Source organism: Nelumbo lutea, chromosome 5, assembly GCF_056320005.1.
Source record: "Nelumbo lutea isolate HS-2025 chromosome 5, American lotus-T2T, whole genome shotgun sequence".
Classification (NCBI taxonomy): domain Eukaryota; kingdom Viridiplantae; phylum Streptophyta; class Magnoliopsida; order Proteales; family Nelumbonaceae; genus Nelumbo; species Nelumbo lutea.
This window is the reverse complement of record NC_142688.1, coordinates 30654995-30675985: the sequence shown is the minus strand read 5'-3', so window position 1 is coordinate 30675985 and position 20991 is coordinate 30654995. Positions and strand designations below refer to the sequence as shown.

Here is a 20991-nt window from a genome sequence, read left to right as displayed (position 1 = left end):
AGAACCTTGGATGGGAGTGGTACACTCCAAAGAGTCGAAAAAAGAAATATCAACAAGATCTCAACGCAACTTGACAAACCAAACCATGGACCATTGAAAGCTACATGCATCAATCAGTTAGCTGCTTGTTTGGCCTTGCCAAAAACATGTTGGTAGCTAGGGGTGAGCAAAAAAACTGAAAAATTGAATTGACCAAAAAAAAAGGTTGAAACCGAACCGACTGGTATATATGTTTTCTATATATTTACATTATATATATATATATATATATATATATTATAAATTAATAAATATGCATTATATTTAAATATTTATTTATAATATATAATATTATTTATTATTTAAAATATAATATTTTATATATATTTATAAATTTTATTATATATTTTTATAATAAATATTATAAAAAATAAAAAAACCGGTGAATTGAACCGACGATTAACTGACTAGTTTCGGTTTAGTTCAGTTATTGGTTTTCCAAAAACCGCTACTGCCGGTTCAGTTCACAAAAAAGGCCCACTATTTGGTTACCCGAACCGTGACCCCCCCTATTGGTAGTAGAGTGAAAGTCCAAAAGGGTTTGGTAGTAAAATGATTCATGCTATTTTAGCTGATTTCATTTGGAGATAATGGATGTATTTTGGGGTGAATTAGGGTTAAGGAAAAAAGGGCAATGAAAAGAAAATAAGGAATGTTTAGGTAATTTAACGCATTCTGCCATCTTACTTACTGACCGGGAGAGATTTGTTGCAAAGTGAAAGTACAAGATGTTTTGTTGCAAATGAAAGTTTAGCGGGGTAGTTGTCATTGGCTCTGTAGTAGAGGGGGGTCTTTGTCATAAATGAAAGTTTAAGGGGTAATTGTCACTAAATCCATAATATTGAGAGGGGGGTTTCAAGAATGACTTCGATACCATGTATCATGAACAAAACCTCCACTCCAAATCCCCTTTTGGTATGTGTGATTATACAACATTCAAACCAATTTTATTAATATGTAAACCTACTACTAATTTTACGTAGCTGCCATTACATGGTGTAATGGTGTGATTTCAAGCTGGACCAAAGGATTAGTGTGAGAACATCATGGTTCCAGTCCACATGTCTCAAGACCCTAGAAAACTGGGGCAAAAGATAATGGATTGCATATTAATTGATCATAATGGATTGCATTTCAATTTATATTGGAATGTTGAATACTTAGCCCAAGTTGTTCCACCTCCTGTTATACACAAAGTCAAAATGTTCCTCTTCCAAGTCCATTATTCAGAGGCAAAAGATACTTGTTTGGACCTTCACTCCCCTTGGCATGTTCACAACAACATCATGTTTAAAATTGCTAGATGTCAAATGACCAGGTGACTCCACAGCAGCTTACATATTTGGTGACATGAAATGGAAATACCTGTAGAAATTCAAGTACCTTCCCCCTTCAATTTAGGGTCTATTTGATTCGTAGTTGGAATCAGAATCGAAATCCTCTAAAATCGGAATGAGAATGGTCCATTGTCATAATTTGTTTGGTTTAGACAGAAAATGGGAATGGGAATTAAAACCAGTAGGAATGAGATTTCATTCCCAAAGGAAGAGGGGGGGCAGTGAATGGCCATTCCCTCAAATAGAAGAATGCCATTCTAGCAAAAATGGGAATGAGGTTCCATTCCGCCCAACTGTGCAAATTAGAATAACCCATTCCAGACCCCAATTCCCGCAAACCAAATAGGGCCGTTGATGTTTATTTCGAAATGTATCCAAAATGCCCTCCCTACGAATGATAAACTCGCCACTCTTTCTACCCTATTCGTCAAACACATGTCCATTGTGTGGAGAGAATGCTGAAACTCCATTACATAAATTTTTATTTTGTCCCATCGCTTAATCGAATTTGTTTTGGGTTCTGCATGCAATTCTTTCCATTACGACATGACTCCCAAGATGTTCCCCGTTAATTATGTTCCACCATTGGCAAGATGGCTTAAGCCTCCTGAAGGGTATGAGTTACTCGTCGTCCTATATATTTGTGATCCTTTGTTGGCTGAAGCTTACACATTTTATATTGTATTCTCTTTGCCATTCTCATAGATTTCTTGGCTGTTTATTTTGAAAGTGATGCACTCTTTTAGGTTAGCCTCTTACTGGTGGCATTCCACCATGGCGATTACATGCAGAGGTTTCTTATTATCTCACCGCTCCTCTTTATTTGCTACATCTAGGGGTGTTAATTGGACTAGATTTGGTCCAATCCGATCCAGTCCAATGTAAGTCCATTATAAATGGATCAGGTTTAATCCAGTCCAATGAATATTTTGGACCATTTTGGACTGATCCAATTCAATGTTTGGACCATCTAATCTGTTCAAATTTGTTTTGATTTAGATTGGTTTAAACCAAAACCGGGTCCATTGATACCTATATTCTTATCTTATATCCATGGACTATATATTGGTTTAATCCAACCCAATCCAATATAGATTCATTACGGATAGACCAGGCCCAATCCAATCTACTAAATATTTTGGACTGAATTGGTTCAATCCAATATGTCCTGTTGGTCCGTCCAAATTGACTTTGGATCGGACGGGGTCCAATCCAAAACCGATCCAGTAAAACCCTTAACTACATCATTCTCTTTGTCCTAGAAATCATGCTGCTCATTCTTTGGCTCCACATGGTCTTACTTTCTCTCAAGCTTGTACTTGGTCTCCAGTTTCATGTTTTTCTTGATTCATGTACTTTTTTGCTTACCTAGAAATCGAGTGAGATTTATGAAGTTGCCATCGGGACTTTTTTTAAGGTTTTGTTCATTTATGAGGGGGAAAGTTGGTCAATGGGTTTTTTTTTTTCTCCACCGATCAATTTTACAATATTCTTCTTGCATTTAAGTATTGGGCCCTAGTATAAAAAGAGTGTAAAATTTATCCATCTCCCCATTGGATAAATAACTTTTCTCATTGAATAAAAAAATGTATAAAATATAATAAATAAGTTTGCTCTTTATAATATTTGCTTTTATAGCTAGAACATGAATAAATGAACTTATTCGGGTAAATATTACTTAGTACATTTACTTGGATAAATAAGAAATTGATAAATAAATAGGACCTAAAGAAATATTAGGCCCGATTATTAAATTGATGGCATTATTTATGTCCGGCTGGAATTGAATTCGAACGAATATACACCATTTGCATTCAAAGGAATGTCTTAGAGCTCAGTATTGGGTATGCTACAGTTGCTCCACTAATAAATGGAAGCTATGCACACATCTTATATCTTATATATATCTATTAAAGGAATAGGGGTGGTCTATATATATACAGGTTTTGGTTTCATCATTCCATCGTTCGATCATTTGATTTGAATGAATGACTTGTTCTGACAATAAAAATTATAAGCAAAAAATTACGGAACTATTTTGGCCATCGATTTTCGGTTCGAACAGACGACCCATTCTAACAACAAAAATTACAGAAAAAAAATTGAGTGTTTGAGGTCCATTAAGCAGTATAATACATGTTATGATATTCGAGTGCGAGACTCATATGACCCGAAAATGGAATTGTTTTATTTATCAGTTTTTCGGTCAACGATTCGACCATCCGGTTCAAACAAACGAATGGCCCATTCAGACAATACAAAAATAAAAATAAAAATAATGGCAAAAAAACATTTGAACGGGTCAATGGGTCGTTGATCAATTCAATCATTTATGGCCAAGGACCGGGATTGGGGTAAAATGGAACAGATTGCCTAGACGATTCCCAATTAAAAAAATAAAAAAGGCGGTTCGATCGTCCAGTTCGAATAGACGGCCTGTTCTAACAACAAAGATTACAGGCAAAAAATTGAGTGTGTGAAGTCCATTAAGTAGTATCATATGTGTTATGTCATTCGAGTGTGTGACTCATACAACTTGAAAATGGAATCGTTATGGCCACTGATTTTCAGGTTGACGATTCGATTGTTCGATTCAAACGGATGTCCCATTCTGACAACAAAGATTACAAAATAAAAAAAAAAAAGTCAAAAACCATTGAATGGGTCAACGGGTTGACAGTTCAACCGCCCAGGTCAATGGATCATTGACCGATTCAACAGTTTTTGGCCAAGGACCGGGTTGGGATAAAACGGAACCGGTTGCCTGGACAATTCCCAATTAAAAAAATAAAAAAAAGGGCTCAAAACCCATTGAATAGGTCAATTAGTTGACAGTTCGACCATCGGGTCAATGGGTCGTTAATCGATTCAAAGGTTTTTGGCCAGGGAACAGGATTGGGGTGAAATGGAACTGGTTGCCTGGACAATTCCCAAGCCAAAATGTTCATTTGTCTGAGTCAACGGTGGTTTGAAAAACAAGGGTTTTTGTGATTTTGGATTTTCACTGTTCAAATGTTTCTTATATTATTGGCTTTATTTGAGCGTGTGCGGTATGTTCTTTTTTTTTCTGCTCTTTTTTGTATTTGGTTTTATTCTTCAAGATCTTCCAAAATGGTATAGGGTTTACCATGATTTTATTTATTCCCTTTTGTTTTTTCTTTGGTTTTCTTGTGCAATGTTTTGTTTTTTATTTTCTTACAAGACGATATGCTTTGTCTCTTTCTTTGATTGCATGTATGTTTTGCTTCGTCTCAAAGCATAATTTTGGACTTGATTTTATGATTTTTTTTCTTGGTTTTTCCAGTTTGGTGGATTTATCGCCAAATTTTTATGTGTTTAAGGTCACATTGGATTTATCTTTCAAGGTTTTGGAATCTCTTGCAATATCCACCCTTCCCATGACTATAACTACAAAGTTATTTCATATAATTATTAACATCTATAAAAAATGACCCAAAAACGGAACCGCTCTAGCCACCAGTTTCTAGTTCAACTGTCCGATTCGAATGGGTGGCCCGTTTTGACAATAAAAATTAAAAATAAAAAATGTCCAAAAACCGTTAAACGGGTTAACCTCTTGGGTGAACTGGGAGTTCTCGACGTGAAATAAATGACAACTATGAATTAGAACTCAAAACTATCACTATATAATCATATTATTTTATATAAGATGCTTTCTTAAAATAATATTTAAAAAATGAGCACACGATGATATATTTTAGGTTTTATATGAACTTTAACACTTGGGTACTTATAATTAGAAGTTTCTTATTAAAAAGCCATAGAATTCGATCAGATTTCAATCCATTTATAATTATATCAAAGTATTTTTTATTTCATTTCAATAATATTATATAATATTTTGATAATTTTATTTTAGTTTATTAATGTTATTCCTCATCATATAACAATCACATGCGATTTGAATCCGAATATCACCAAAAAGCTGGATTTTGGCATATACCATTCGACCGACCCGTTTACAGCGCTGTGAAACGGGTCTTGTTCAGTCACTTCAGTGAGATCGTGGGGGAGATGTATCGATAATTCCTGTGCGATCTTTCCCTTCTCACCTGCAATCCACGGTAAAGAATTATTGTGTAAATAATGTCATTTGCGCGCGACCATTTTGCAACAAAACTCTTTTCCAAAATCGAAAAACAGGCGGCACTTGCAGTCTTAGGGTTTTCTATTTTCTACCGGAAATGGAGGAAGAGAGTTGCAGAGGGTTGTAGAGACAGTTGAAGTACGAGGCGTCGAGCTTCGAATTTTCACTCTTCTGCAGGCAGACTTGCGTTGGAACTACTTCAGTCAGAATCTTATACGTCTATCTCTCTCCTCCCTCGGCCATGGCGTCTACTTCTGCTTATTCGACTGGTAAGCCATTTTCATTTTTTTTAATCTTCTATTTTCAGTTCCACGTATTTGATTCTATGCTTCATTCGAACACTCCCGTTGTATCGTCCACATTTCTGATATAGAGATGCAGGCTTCACTGTAACTTCCAACGGTCCAGTTTCTGCTCATCTAAGTATCTTTTTTTTTTTTTTTTCTTAGGGTTTCTTTTCATTGTAATTTCTGAAGCAAGTCCTCTTTGGTCTTATAATGCACTTTGATACTCTAAAATATACATTGATTTGCCACCATTTTTTTTTTGTTTAAAAATATCACTTCGCTTTTTTAAATCTATTTCGTCCTGCTCTACATCTGAGAATCCCAATGAAAAGGCTATTCTCCAAACGAAAATAGGGAAACATACGTTTTTTTTTGTCCTTTAACCTGTTCCAACTTCGGTTAAATTGTTAATTGAGTTTGTGAGGAATTCTGTTTATACCGATGAGATGTTTGGTGCTGCATTCCAGCAATATCGTGATGCTTAGGTCGCCGGTTATATTCACTAAGATGCATAAAATTGGACATATATGTATTACTCGGGACTCATGAATGGTGCTAGCTTCATCAGGGAAGCAATAAAAATGTTTATGCTTATCAACTTAAAAAATGGTTACCATTTTTGTGTTTAATTCTATTGTCTTTTTTATTAATGAATACAGAGACGGTGTTTTTGCTAGTAAGATGAATGCTGAATTCAAATGATCACTATATGTTTTCTACTTTTCTTCTATACATAGGACACAGAGTTATGAACTGCTACATTTAGTTATTTCATAAGAGGTAGAACATAGTTTGATAGTGCAAAGTACCATGCACCATGCATGATCCGTTGATTCAATAGTAGTCAGGATATAGCATACTATCATTATTATATGAAGTCAATGTAAAGAAACAAATTGGTTATTTTGTATTTCTTCTTACTATTTTTCAATTTCTATGTTTTTTTGGATACATATGCTGGAGAGTTGCAATTACCATGTAAGCATGACTTATGTAATACCATAGCACATGCCGGATATTGTCTATTGAATAGATTGTTTTGATAAGTTGTATGGTGTTGGGAACTTGGATTAGGACTAAATTCTATTTTGTTTAATATTCTTAATTTTAATTTTCATCTGGCATTGTTTTTGTGGTCAGGGATCCTGGATGAGCTTCATTCTAGTAGAAGAAAAATTCCCTTTGTTACTCCCTGTAGTGGTGAATCTGTTGTGGAAGTATCTGGTTCACACATTTCATCTATGTTCAAGAAAAGAAGGATTTCCATGAGCACGGGTTTTACTTCATGCAATGATTTTAGTGAAACTGAAGCCTTTTTGCCTGTTTTGCATTCACCTGGTTATTTTATGGAGCCTTCCTTGAAGGAGTTGGCTGCACGGGAACTCAATGATCCTGGCTATTGCTGCCGTGTTCGAGATTTCACTATTGGAAGGGTTGGATATGGACGTGTTAAGTTTTTTGGAGAAACTGACATAAGATGGTTAGATCTAGACAGAATTGTGAGGTTTGATAGGCATGAAGTTGTGGTATATGAAGATGAGACCAATAAACCTGCAGTTGGCGAGGGCCTTAACAAATCTGCAGAAGTAACTTTGGTTCTTCAAATGGAGTCATTAGTCTTTCAAGGAGAACAACTGCATAACGTTGTGAACAAATTAAGAAAAAACATGGAAAGGCAGGGGGCATACTTCATTTCGTTTGATCCATCGAATGGTGAGTGGAAATTCCTTGTTGACCATTTCAGCAGATTTGGATTGACTGAAGATGATGAAGATGATATTATAATGGATGATGCTGATACAATTCAGCGTCCTGGAGAGGCCACAAGCAGTGACATATGTGAGGTTGATGAAGACCTGCAAGAGGGACCTTCTGGAACTGTTCTGTCCCATTCCCTCCCTGCTCATCTTGGGCTTGATCCTGTCAAGATGCAAGAAATGAGAATGCTGATGTTCCCTACAGAGGGGGAGGAGAGCGAAGACCTTGATGGGTCATTTTCACATGAGAAGCAGCACCTAAGAAAGGAGTACATTAGACCTGGTTTACAGTATTCTGCTCGGAAGGTCAGCTATAGAACTAGTCCACCCATTGTGCGGAAGACTCCTCAAGCTTTGCTTGAGTACAATGTTAATAGTTCTGACTCAAGCTCACCGGAAACCATTCTTATGACAAGGCAAAACAAGGGCTTGCCACTGAGGACAAGAAAAGTACAAGGTTTCAAATTGGATCTGAAGTATGAAACTCCAATAACTAGAATGCATTCTAGTAATATTGTTGATGCGGGATTGTTCATGGGAAAGTCATTTCGAGTTGGCTGGGGTCCTAATGGTATCCTTGTTCATACTGGTACACCTGTTGGTGTCACTGATTTTGGGATAGGATTATCTTCTGTGATCAATGTAGAAAAGGTTGCAATTAATAAAGTGGTCAGAGACGAAAATGACAGAGTAAAAGAGGAGCTTATTGATTCCTGTTTTTCTTCTCCACTTAATCTCCACAAATCAATAAAGCACGAGAAAATAGAAATTGAAGCTGGGTCCTTCAAACTAAACCTTCAAAAGCTTGTATCCAATCGCTTAGAACTTCCAGAGATATGCTTCTAAAGGGGATGTGCGGCTCGCTTGTCTGTTGGCTCAAGCTGGTGGGTCTACAGTGAATCGATCTGATATGGCTCGACAGCTTGACCTTTGGAGAATGAATGGACTAGATTTCAACTTCATTGAAAAGGACAGAGTAAGGTTGTATGAATTACTTGCTGGTAATATTCAAGGTGCTTTGCATTCTTCAAAAATCGATTGGAAAAGGTATTTAGGGCTGTTGATGTGGTATCAATTACCACCAGATACCTCATTGCCCATCATAGTCCGTACATATCAGCAGCTACTTGATGAAGGGCAAGCTCCATATCCTGTGCCAGTTTATATTGATGAGGGACCTCTTGAGGAGGCTGTGACTTGGAGCCCAGGGGATCGTTTTGACTTGGCATATTATCTTATGCTCCTTCATTCTAATGAAGAAAGTAAATTTGATGCTTTGAAAACCATGTTTAGTGCCTTCTCATCAACCTATGATGCACTCGATTACCACATGATCTGGCACCAACGTTGTATATTGGAAGCTGTTGGTGCATTTAGTTCAGATGAGCTTAATGTGCTTGACATGAGTTTTGTCTCCCAGTTACTGTGTCTTGGACAATGCCATTGGGCCATCTACGTTGTCCTTCACATGCCCCACTGTGATGATTTACCATATCTCCAGGCTTCTGTTATTAGAGAAATTTTGTTTCAATACTGTGAAACTTGGAGTTCACAAGCAATGCAGCGTCAGTTCATTGAAGACTTGGGTGTTCCATTAGCCTGGTTGCATGAGGCAAGGGTATGTCACTTTCCTTGGTATCTTGATATTTCCAGACGTTGACTTTGTCATTTTATAGTCTGAATAACCATTCATTGCTGGAAAGCTAATTGTCATCTACCATTCTAAGAAAATTGTGCATGTTTAATCTGAGATCCATCTTCATATATAAACTTGCTGCTGTAATAAATATTCTTTTCCTTTAATGCAGGCTACATATCACCACTATTATGGGAATATGTCAAAATCTCTTGAACATCTTCTTGAGTGTTCCAACTGGCAAAGGGCTCACTCAATTTTCATGACTTCTGTTGCTCATACATTATTTTTGTCAGGTAACCATCTTTCTTTTTTTTGTTATTTCTCTTTTCCTTTCAGAAAATAATGTAGTTTCCTTGGATTATAATTGGCTAAAGAGAATGTACATGACAGGGAATTATTATTATTTTTTTACATGCTAAATGATTCAAATTTATCAAATCAACTTGCATTCAACTCATTATTTTCCAACAATTTAGTTATATATATATATATATATATATATATATATATATATATATATATATAAAGTGATGGATACTTCAGAAAATTGGATATATCTGATCTACTAATGGGAAAACAAACCATTAATTAGATGAAGATATTATTTTTATGATGGTAAGAATGGAGAGTGCGCATGCGCAGGTGTCCATACTTGTATCAGAAAATATTATATTGAACAATTAAATTTTCTTATATAAGATTTCATGCCAATAGACAGCTAGAAGGGGGGGGGGCAAGTTTGGGTTCAAAAGTCTAAAGATGTTAAGTTCTTAAAATGTGAAAGTCATCAATGCTAAATTGTGTTACTTTTACTCCACTTAACCAGATCACAAATTGGAGTATAAGCATGGAAAATAAAAATGGATACTTGTAGACTTGTAGTACCGAAATTTGAGAAGCTCTAAAGTCCTGCAATTTGTTTAAACGTCCCTTTTTTTCTCTGCTTTTAGTTTCCTAGTAATTTATTTGAAGACAAATATGTTAGATAGCATAACCCTTTCATACCTCTTGGCTCTTGGGTCCTTCCATCTCTTTTTCTGTCTATTTGTCTAGTTGCTTAATCACTCCCATGGAGGATATGTACCCGAAAAACATCACATTGTTGCTTTCCTTCTAAACATACTTTCTTCTAATCAGTCATAAAGACGATGGAACAACTAATTATCTCTTCCTCTTGAATCCTAGGTGTTAGGTGAGGTTGCTGAATATGTTTTTATTCTCTAACAGCTTATTTGTATTAAACTGTGTTCCTGAAAAAATTTGGAATTCCTTTTACTTTGAACCAGTGGAGTTATTAGGGAACTTGTCATTTTTCCCAAAAGCATCTGCAAGTTGTTAGTTAATCAATTCACTGATTTAATTTGTGGTTCAGTAGCGTATAGTGAACATGTAATTACATAATACTTCTGCATGCTTTTAGAGAGTTGGAAGAAAACAGAGGTCAATTTTGGAGGAAGAAAGAGACACCCACAGGAGGGGCTGTTTGCTCCTTTTGATTCAGCTTTTGCTGCTGAGTTTTTTCTTATGTGGTATTTCTTCTGCATTAGGATGTTTGTTCTTTCTCTTTGGGGGTGATTTCTTATAACTCCTGTCGTACATCTTTCTTTCTTCTTAATGACTTTTCTTTTTTATTTTTCTTCATAAAAAAACTTCTGCATGCCTTTTTGATCAATAATACTTATTTATGATTTCATAATATGCAAATTTTATTTATTTATTTGTTTTTGTTGCTTAGGCGATAGGACTGTAAATGGGTCAGATTTTCATCAAATCTACCTAATTTGAATCTGACCCTATCAATATTCGAACTTGAATCAGATTTAATCTGTTGGCTTTTGATTGTACTCTGATCGGATTCAGTATTATGTATTAGTAATACATTAAACTACAAAATGTCAAAATCATATTTTAGTAATAAAATGAATTGGAAACAGATTAGATATTATATTATCTTTAGTAGAAAGCATTAAAATAACTTCCATGAGACCTGAACTTATGAGCCTTTTATGAAAATATGATATTTAAACCAGCTTTATCAATACAAATATGTTAATTCTTTTATATACATGCTAATGTTATTGGACTTGGATCTTAATTGGATTTGATCAGGGTGGATCCAGATCCAATCCAATTATAAATGTATCTGAATTTTTGACATCAAAATCTGGTTAGATTAAATTGAATTGTGAACTTGGACTTCGATAATAGGACATTTTTGACAGTCCTACTAGGAGATGCCATGCCTAGCTGCTTTTAAGTGCCCCGATTGGTTTTATATTGATTTGTTTTAACTGTAAGCTTGGTTAAGTTTGCCTCCTATTAAATAGGAAAGGAGCATATTCCCACATAAATAATTAAGATAAATATTCTGTAATTGTAATCAATTAGTTACGTTGTTGAGGTTCTAACTGTGCTGAATGATTTTGCTCGTTTAGTCTAAAAGAATCTTTTGCTTTTTGGCTATAGTTTTTTGGTCATTTTATTTGTCATTGACAATTTTTTGTTGTCTTTAATTGGTGCAGCTAATCACCCAGAGGTATGGAGGCTTGCACATACGATGGAAGAGTACAAGTCAGAAATTGCAGATTGGGACTTGGGTGCTGGAATCTATGTGTCTTTCTACTCTCTAAAAGATGCATTGCGAGAAGAGAATACCATGAGTGAATTGGTGAGATAATCTATCATTACTGTCAGGTGTACATATCATGAATGAGAATCTAGATTTATCATTACCTGTGATTTCTTTCAGAAGTTTGGTTGTAGCATGGTAAGATTGCTAAATGTTGAGAAATGGTGGGCGTGATATGCTTGATTTACCAAAAAGAAAAAAAAAAGATAAATTTATAAAACTACTGGGTGGTGTGTAATGTTTTAATCATTATGTACATTTTCAGGTAACTTGGGTCCAAGTGGTTGCCCAGAGGGTTAGGTGCAAATTGAGCCTAATCATATGAAAACGCTTGCCAGTTGTCACAAGAGCCAATGAATCCATAATTGCATATGAGATGGATTAGTCAGAAGCTTCCTAATTAAAATATTTTGTTAACATTGTACTCTAATACAATTTGGTGATAGATTCATAGTCTAACACAATTTGCTGATAGAGTATTCCATTGAGAGAGGACTAGAGGAGGCAGCCAAAACTATTGTAACTGGAGAAATGTCAATCTCAATTCCACTGAACTCAGCTAAGCCTTTTCCGAACTACATGAATCCTGTTCTACCATTCCACTCTATATCAGTGCCGTATCCATTGTTAAATCCATCACTAGAAATTCCGCCTGCACCTGGGTTTGGGGGGGTGGGGGTTATGGGTTGGGGGATGGGCCATTATGTAGCCCCTTCAAAAGATATCAAAATTCCTCAATTTTTATTGTTGTACATGGCTCCATGAATTCTCCATCTGGTAATTTATTCTAGGGAACTCTTTCATTTTTTTTTGGTCAATAACAGATTCATTAAATTCATTGAAACAGCAGAAGAATAGGGAACTCTTTCATTTCAAATAATTCATCATCGAACTCCAAATGGAAATTGTTTGCTTTAGTCATGCGGGAACGGAATACAATGTGTGGAAAGAAAACCTTGGCAAGATTCTCAATTAAATCTGTATCTGTTGCCATGGACATTCCTACTCAATTTTTTTTTTTGAAATCAAGTTGGTTTTAATGGTATTATCTCATTTTTTGCCAGACATTTCCTATGAAAATAAATAACATAACCTTGAAAATATAGAAGAGCGGATGATCAATACTTACCTGTTACTAACTTTTTACCTGATGCTTGTTTTTAGGTGAATTATGCTTTATAATACTTAGTATTGAAACTTGCTAGAAAGAGGCCTGTGCAGTTATTCCTCTAGTTTGATCACAATGCTGGCTATCCATTCTTCTACTTCTATTTATCTTTTTCTGAGCCCTCCTGATATATCAGATATTATTTTTTATTGAACAAAGCAATTGATAATTTGATATTTAGTTGCTGAAAAATGCATAGTCCTATTGTCACGGGGCACCTTTTTTTGCTGTTGAAAGCTAATAAATACTTTTTAAAATCTGTCTTAACTTGCTAGTTGCTAGGTTGTCAATTTGCAATAATAATATCCCCCCATCCCCAAAAGCAGGACTATTAATTTGAGGCTAGTTTACTAGTGGAGAGTGGGGACACCTTGGTTATCTGATGCCCTAAAGTGATAAATAAATCACTTTTTGGCCCTTTTATTGACTCCATTAATTACATCACACTAGGAATCTAAATTCCTATCTGCCACCCCCAAAATAGTTTGTCACTTCCCTTGGTGTATATCTATATTGCCATGGACTATTCATATTATCACTTAGCCATAAGACATCCTAGTACAATAAGGGAGCCACCTTCATAGTTGTCAAGGCAACACCTAGGTGGGCGCCTAGGCGACTAGGCACTTTTCAAAGAGCGCCTCGCCCAAATGTTAAGAAAAATTGTATTAGGTGCATGCTTAGGGGACTGAAACACATATATAATATACAATATTTATTAAATAAAAATAATATAAAATATATAATATTTTATTGGTTGGTTTTAGTTTTTATAATAGGATGCATGTTATCATGTTTTTGTTGTAAGTAAAAGCAAAATAATCTCAAGGGTTTCACTTTGACAAAAAATTCGAACTGAGGAAGAGGAGAGAACAACAGCCCTCCATCGTTCTGACACAGTCCTCTAAGTCAAGGTGAGTTAATCAGTTTCCTCCTTCGTTTTGTTCTCTTTTTACCACTGGTTTAAAACAATGGTTACGCCCATTTTTCTCCTCCCTTCTTGTTGGACTAAAACCATTCTCCTTTCCTGGTTTGAATCATATTGTTGGACTAAAACAGGGGCTCCACCCCTTCTTTTATTCACCATATTCTTCTTTTATTTTAGTTTTTTTTTCACCAGCTTTTCTGGGTCTAGAACAGGGGCTCTGCCCTCTTCTTTTGTTCTTAACTTTTTGCATTTTTCAGTTTTTTTTTTTGTTTTCATCATTGGTGTATGAAACAGGGGCAGAGCCCCTTCTTTTCTTCTTCATATTTTTTCTTTTATTCTAATATTTTTTCACCAGCTTTTCTGGGTCTAGAACAGGGCCTCCACCCCTTGCTTTTCTTCTTTTATTTTAGTAATTTTTCTAATCAAGAAACACTGCAAGAAACACAAGCACAAAAGTAAGTGCAGAATACATAAAACCAAAAAAACTAGTTCAGAAGGGGTATCCATTGGCTTCTTATTTTCAGGCGCCCCTTTGTCACCTAGCCTCGCCTTGGCGCCTTGAAAACTATGGTCACCTTCTACCATTAAGTTCTCAAATTGGAAATTGCAATAACTTTCTTAATTTCAGTCCTTGATGCAGAGAGACTAGTTTTGCCCTTGTTGAACCACTTTGTCCTATAGGTCCTGCATAGATTGCACGGATCAGAGAAACTGTTTTCCCAATAGTTTGATAGGGGGTGTTTGACAACATGATTGGTTTTGTTTTTCAAAAGAAAAGCATACATGTTGGCATCTTGGCGCACACCCCCTTGGTGATTCTGAGTGGATGCCAGGAAACAACTGCTTATTCTAGGGGCAAATCCCGACCATCCTCCTACACTAGATTGAAGCACATCCTGACAAATTGTTTTGCATTTGTTAATGCTTTAGAGCTCCTTTTTATCTGATCTTTAGTTATTTGACAGCTCATTACTATATTTGCATCTGTATTTGCATCTGTAACCATTTCCAATTTTTATTTCTATCCTGGCTGAGAGGTGAAGCTGCACCATGGGACTTTAGATGCCAGATTCAAGAAGCAAGACTCCTATCTTATGACTTGGGGGGTAGACTTTTCTTTGATACCTTGGTCAGACAAATCTATTGTGGATTCATTAGATCATGAAGGAGTTGATAGGCTGTTTCTGAAGTGGGATGGATATCATTTGGATTGGTTTTGTTTTATATGAGTTGTCTTAGAAATGGTGGGGAACTGTATTTGTAAATTTTGTCAATAGAGGGGCCATTTGCTTGGTGTAATGGTAAAATCTCAGGCTGACATGCGTGAGAATGCATGTTTCAAGCTTGATATTTGAGAGCGGCCACTTTGCGCAAAAAGTGCCAATAGTTACATTCTTAGGTCCGTATCCAGTCTACCTTCCCATGACAAAAACATTGGGCAATATTTTTTTGGCTTTAGATTACATTTGATGATATTGAATCCTTTATTGCTTTTTATTAACTTTTCCTCAATGTTACGATTTTGTCTAGGGCTGGACAAGCTAGACACCTGTGTTAAGAGGTGTGGGAGGTGTACGACTGGAGGCTTGCCTCCAGGCAAGGCGCCCCCAAAATGCCCAAGGTGTATGCCAGAGACGTTGATACCTCTGACCTGTATGCCTCATATGCCTTTTTCATGACGTGTGCTAAAGGTGTATGTCTCATGTGCCTCACACACACCTCATAACCAAACAGAAAAAAGGAAAACGAAAGAAAAAAGGAAAACGAAAGAAAAAAGGAAAGGATAGGAAAAGAAAGGGAAAAGAAAGAAAAATAATGAAAGAGAAGAAAAAAAGAGAAAAGAAAGAAAAGAAAAGGGAAGGAAAGAGAAGGGAAGGGAAAAGAAAGTGGGCTGGGGGGCTTTGCCCCCTCGCTTCACTTGCTTGCCTCCGCTTCAACAAGACCCCTCCTTCAGCTAGTGTTATGCATCTTCGTTCTTCTTAACATAAAAGATTTTTATTAAAAATAAAGAAAATTGAGATTCTCCTTCCTCCTCCTTCCTCATTCCCCTCTAAGGAGGCTCGCACCTCCTTGTGTTCAGGATGCATGCATCTCGTACAGTTTGAACTATGCCTCATGCCTCTACGTAGTGGACCATTTTGCGTCACACATCTGCATTTTAAAACATTGCTAGGTATCATGATGTTAGTAATGCTTTCAGTTCTTTCAACAACATTTGGATTTGGGGGGGAGTGGCTACCCCTTTTTCTGTAACACCAACAGATAAGTTATTTGGATTTGTTGGAACACCTTTTTTTTGACAAGTAACAGTGCATATTTTTTACTTAACAAAACCATACTACCCAAAAAGCTGGATAGAAGGGAAAATATACAATGTATACAAGGTATCAGATACGACTTACTTGAGGATGTAGGTTCTCTTGATCTGTAAGTGAGGGTGGTGGGTTCTCTTTTTCATGGCCTTTGATTCCTCTTTCCTATTTGTTTGGCTGTTTAGGGAGAATGAAATAAAAAACTTCTGAGGGTTCAGAGTTGGTGCTCTTAATAGTTTATGAGGATGTGCAGATCTTAGTAGCTTTTTGATGAAATAGGGTTTAGCAGTTAACGATTTATGGGGCTTTAGGCTTAGAAAATCTGTTCTTTATTGGTAGTGTTTTGGGTGCAGAGAGCTGTATGATATGAAATTTCTTTTTGGCTTTGGACCCTTTTTTGTACATTTTGCACCTCAATATATACATATACATATTGGTTATTCTTTGAAGGAAAAGTTTTGATATAAGAAGGATCTATATTGAAATATTATTCTGCAAGTCTCGTGTGTCCTTAACATGTTTAGTATACATAAAATCATGATCTTTTTCTTTCTTTTTCTGACACAAAATTGCATTGTCTTTTGCAGGATTGTCTTGAGAGAAAAAATGATGCATGTAGGGATTTTTTTGGTCGGTTAAATGAATCATTGGCAGTCTGGGGAAGCAAATTACCAGTTGATGCAAGGTAGTTATATTCTCTCATCTCAACTTTAACTATATGCATAATAGTTGCATACACACGTTGCGTATCCATACTCATGGATGTATGCTCTGGAATGTTTCTCTTTTTCCTGCTTTGGATTTTCTTCCCCTGCTGTATCTAGGTCCAAGCTTCACTTACAGGATAACTACCATTGTCAGTCAATTTGAATGTATCTTAATCTTTCTTAGTCCAAATTTTTATGAAGATTCAACTAATGTCACTCTGCATTCCATGCTCAGTACATAAACGGTAACTTACCAGTCCTTTAATCAGTTTTCCCATGATGGGCAAATCATGATCCAATAGTGGAGCTTCCTGATTTTTCTGTTTCAGTGAAGTGTTGTTTTCTTTATACTATTTTCTTTACCCATAATCCATCCTATTTTTGTTTTTGATCAATTACTATGGCTGCTCACTGATTTCAATTTTCAGCTCTGGCCCATCCTTCATTTTTTAGAGGTGTGGCAACCTGAGGTTAGTGTGCCTATTTGAATATAGGGTACAATAGATACAAGTTCTCTGTTATTGCCAAGGTTTTTTAGTATTTTTTAGTTCTTGATTTGTTTACTTGGACCTTATAAACTGTATTGTTGTGGGATTCTTTTCCTTGCAAGGGTGGTTCTTGCCAGCTGAAATAGCCACCCAATATTACGTTCATGTGGTTTACTACCTCTATATTCCACCCTTCAAATATTTCACAATGTTGCAAAAGAGCTGCCTCATCTCTGTTTCTTTGAAAAAAAATTGTAACACAATCCAAAAAGAAAATCCTAGCCATGTGAATGACTCTTTTCCTGAGTATTCTCTGTTAGATAATCCTATTTTTATGTCAAGCTTCGGCATAGGTGGAAACATCACCTGTAGAGTGTAGTATACATACTGCGTTTTTTTATTATTGCCCTAAACATACTACTAGTCTCACCTAAGGTTCAAAATTGTCACATATTGGGATATATTGGGCGTATCATAACGTTTCAGTAGCACCTTGATATGTCTAAAGAAAATACATATAGGGTTTTTGGCAATTTCAGGGGGTGGCCAGGCCTAAGACCCACCTCCCTGTAAACTTTTGAAAAAAGAACAAAAAAAAAAAGGATTGCATGCCTTTGAAACACCCAACACTCAAGGTTCATGTGTATTGGGTGTATCGATATTTTGAACCTTGGTCTCAACGCAGTATACACTGCATTTTTCTATTGTTACCATATGCAGTATGATACTGCATAACATGGCATTCTTTTAGGATATATTTATACAAGTGGGTCTGCTAGTTGAGTCATTTAGTGAAGTAGGCTGAATGAAGAAGGAATCTCCCACATGATAGATTAGTTTGGGGCTGAAATGGGCCTACTGTTTCCTCTTGCTATCTTTTTTAATGGGCCCATTTCGAGCCTAAAACCCTTGCTACATAGATGGAATTAAAATCTCCTTTATGGAACAGTTTAATATTAAAATGTTGATGATTAATAATTGTTGGAAACTGGGTTGATATGGGCTGAAAGGGATCAAGTGGCCAACCTAGATATCCCTTGCTTTGTAGACAGCTTGGATTGGCTACATGATCCATCCATGTGGCAGATATTGGAGGCAATATCCCTACTTCACCCGATTAGGGGACCTTTTCCCACACTCCCATACACATTTGTGTTGTAGTTAAGCCCTCCATGTGCAGAGCTAGTGGAGGGCCTCATGATTAGTGTTTAGGAAACCGGACCGGGTTGGCTGGCTGGACTGGTTGAACCATGACTAGCGGCACTGGCTGATTTGGTCACACCCCAAGATCTGGAATTCTTAAAAACCCTGTAAAAACTGGCTGGCTGGCCGGTTTAACTGAAAAAATAGTGAACCGGTCCTAATTTCATGAAACCACCTAGGTCATTAAATAATAAAACGTGTGTGACAAGACTTAAACCCATGACCTCATATTTTCAAGTATCGCTTAATTTCCATTTGTGCACTTCTTTATTTGTGTCAATTAATGACTTTTTGCTGTATGTATTATTTTATTACACGTGTATTTTAAAGAAAATGTGAATTAAGAGGCTTGAACCTTGGTCATTTGCTTTAAAAATTAAGGGATTTGTCATCCATCTACCATATTTAAGTATGGTAAAAGTTGTAAAATCTATTATATATAGTATTTATATGACCTGTAGTATATATACGTATATGCTGTCGTCATGGTTCGACCTCTGGTTTGACCCCGGTTAAACCTATGCCCTGTGAACCTCTCCTTTTTCCGGTTTTATGCCTTGTTCAGTTCTTTGTACATTGCTCATAATCCTTTTTGCTTTTCAAAATCCATTATGACAGGTGGAAAAATGGTTCTTTCAAAAGCGATGAGAAAAATGTTATAAACAATAGCAATTAATTGTGATTTTAAAATATAATCAGTAAATATACTAATAAGTGAGATGGTATTTAATATTTTCTTTCTTCGAAGGACAAAAAGGTTTAACAGGAGTCATTAAGGGGGTGTTGTTTTGCTTTTCATTATAAACAATGGCAATTAATTGTGATTTTAAAATATAATCAGTAAATATACTAATAAGTGAGATGGTATTTAATATTTTCTTTCTTCGAAGGACAAAAAGGTTTAACAGGAGTGATTAGTGTTCTACAGCATGGATGTTTTGGTTTTCATTTGTTTTTGAAATCACCACATCAGTAGAAAAACAAAAACATTTCTTTTCTGTTTTCAAAGAGAAAAAAGTTAGTTTTGTTTCAAAAAAAATAAATAAATGTTTTTGGAACCATGAAAACAATGGTTTTTAAGAGAAATTTTTTAGTGTTAGAAATTGTATGATTTATGGAACATGATAGATATTAAACAACCAGATGAAAACATGTTTTTGAAACTTGAAATTCAAGAACATGTTTTTGGTTTCAGTTTTGAAAACACATGTTTTGTGTGTGTGTTTTTGTTTTTGAAAAAGAATCTGTTTTCAAAGCAGATAGTTTTTATTTGTTTTTGAAATCGGCCAGTAAAACTACTCGTGCTGTAGAACGCCCCCTAATAGTACCGAATCAAATGGGCAAAAATGTTCTTGAAATATTAGGACGCAATGCTATGCTTTAAGGTAGCGACATATGCCATTGCATTGCATATTGACCAAAATGCATATGTTCCAATTGCAGCATACAGAATTAGGTGTTCTGTCTTGTATTATGCGCATATTTGTTTAGTATTATTCTGTTTATATATTTGAGAAAACTTGCCTCTTCAAGCTTATCAACTTCTTATTTCCTACAATCTCAATTTGGCCTTCAAAGATGGATATGCAAGATGGGCTTACTAGTTATTTCCAAAATTGGCTGTTTTACAAGGTTTATTATCCATCACTGGACAAAACCCATTTTGGAAATTGCAATTAACGCTATTCTGTTAATTTCCATTTGAAAGTTTTGAGTTAGTTGTACTTTTACGGCTTTACCTGTCGGAATGTCACTCACCTTGAGTGTCCTAGCAGACCTTAGGTACTAAAAAATACCGTCTCTCGTGATTTTGAACTTTGCTGTTTACGGAATGTCAGGACTGGAGCTATGTTTATTTTTTCGTTTGTTTGTTTTCCTGGATGAGAAATTAGCAAAATTCACCCTTCCTGGTTTACTGACATTGATTTATTTCCCCCTTCTTGGATGGTTCAGGGCGACTTATTCGCTGATGGCTGAAGAGATATGCAATTTGCTACTATCAGACAGCGGGGAGGGCGCAACTCGTGAGGTTCAGTTGAGCTGCTTCGACGCCATGGTTAGCGCTCCTCTACCAGAAGACCTGCGCTCATGTCATTTGCAGGACGCCGTGTCGCTGTTTACCTCCTATCTTTCAGAATTAGCTTCATAGTTTTCTTTTTTTCTCTCGTGTAACAATTCAAATCATATCCAATATATATGCGTTCTTTTTATCCTCGCTGATTTATATGTCTCCACGTTCTGATTTCAGTTGTATCTCCATCAATATATCTTCATGCATGCTTCATTGCTTACAAGAGGAAAATCCATGACTGAAATCCGAGGATTGTAAGTTGTAACCATATAAGCCCTAACGTATTCATAGAAAAGCCTACTTCCTTGCTTAGAGTTA

At 36.0% G+C, this 20991-nt stretch overlaps 1 protein-coding gene across 1 annotated transcript; it reads left to right on the top strand.

Moving 5' to 3' along the window:
* Positions 1-5345: 5345 nt before the first annotated feature.
* LOC148851409 (nuclear pore complex protein NUP96-like) lies at positions 5346-20822 on the top strand. Its single transcript, XM_088946397.1, is given in 7 exon segments — positions 5346-5753; positions 6912-8364; positions 8366-9146; positions 9337-9460; positions 11690-11835; positions 16792-16889; positions 20556-20822. Coding segments are annotated over 7 exon segments (2826 nt in total). The 5' UTR covers positions 5346-5725; the 3' UTR covers positions 20752-20822.
* The last annotated feature ends 169 nt before the right edge of the window (positions 20823-20991 follow it).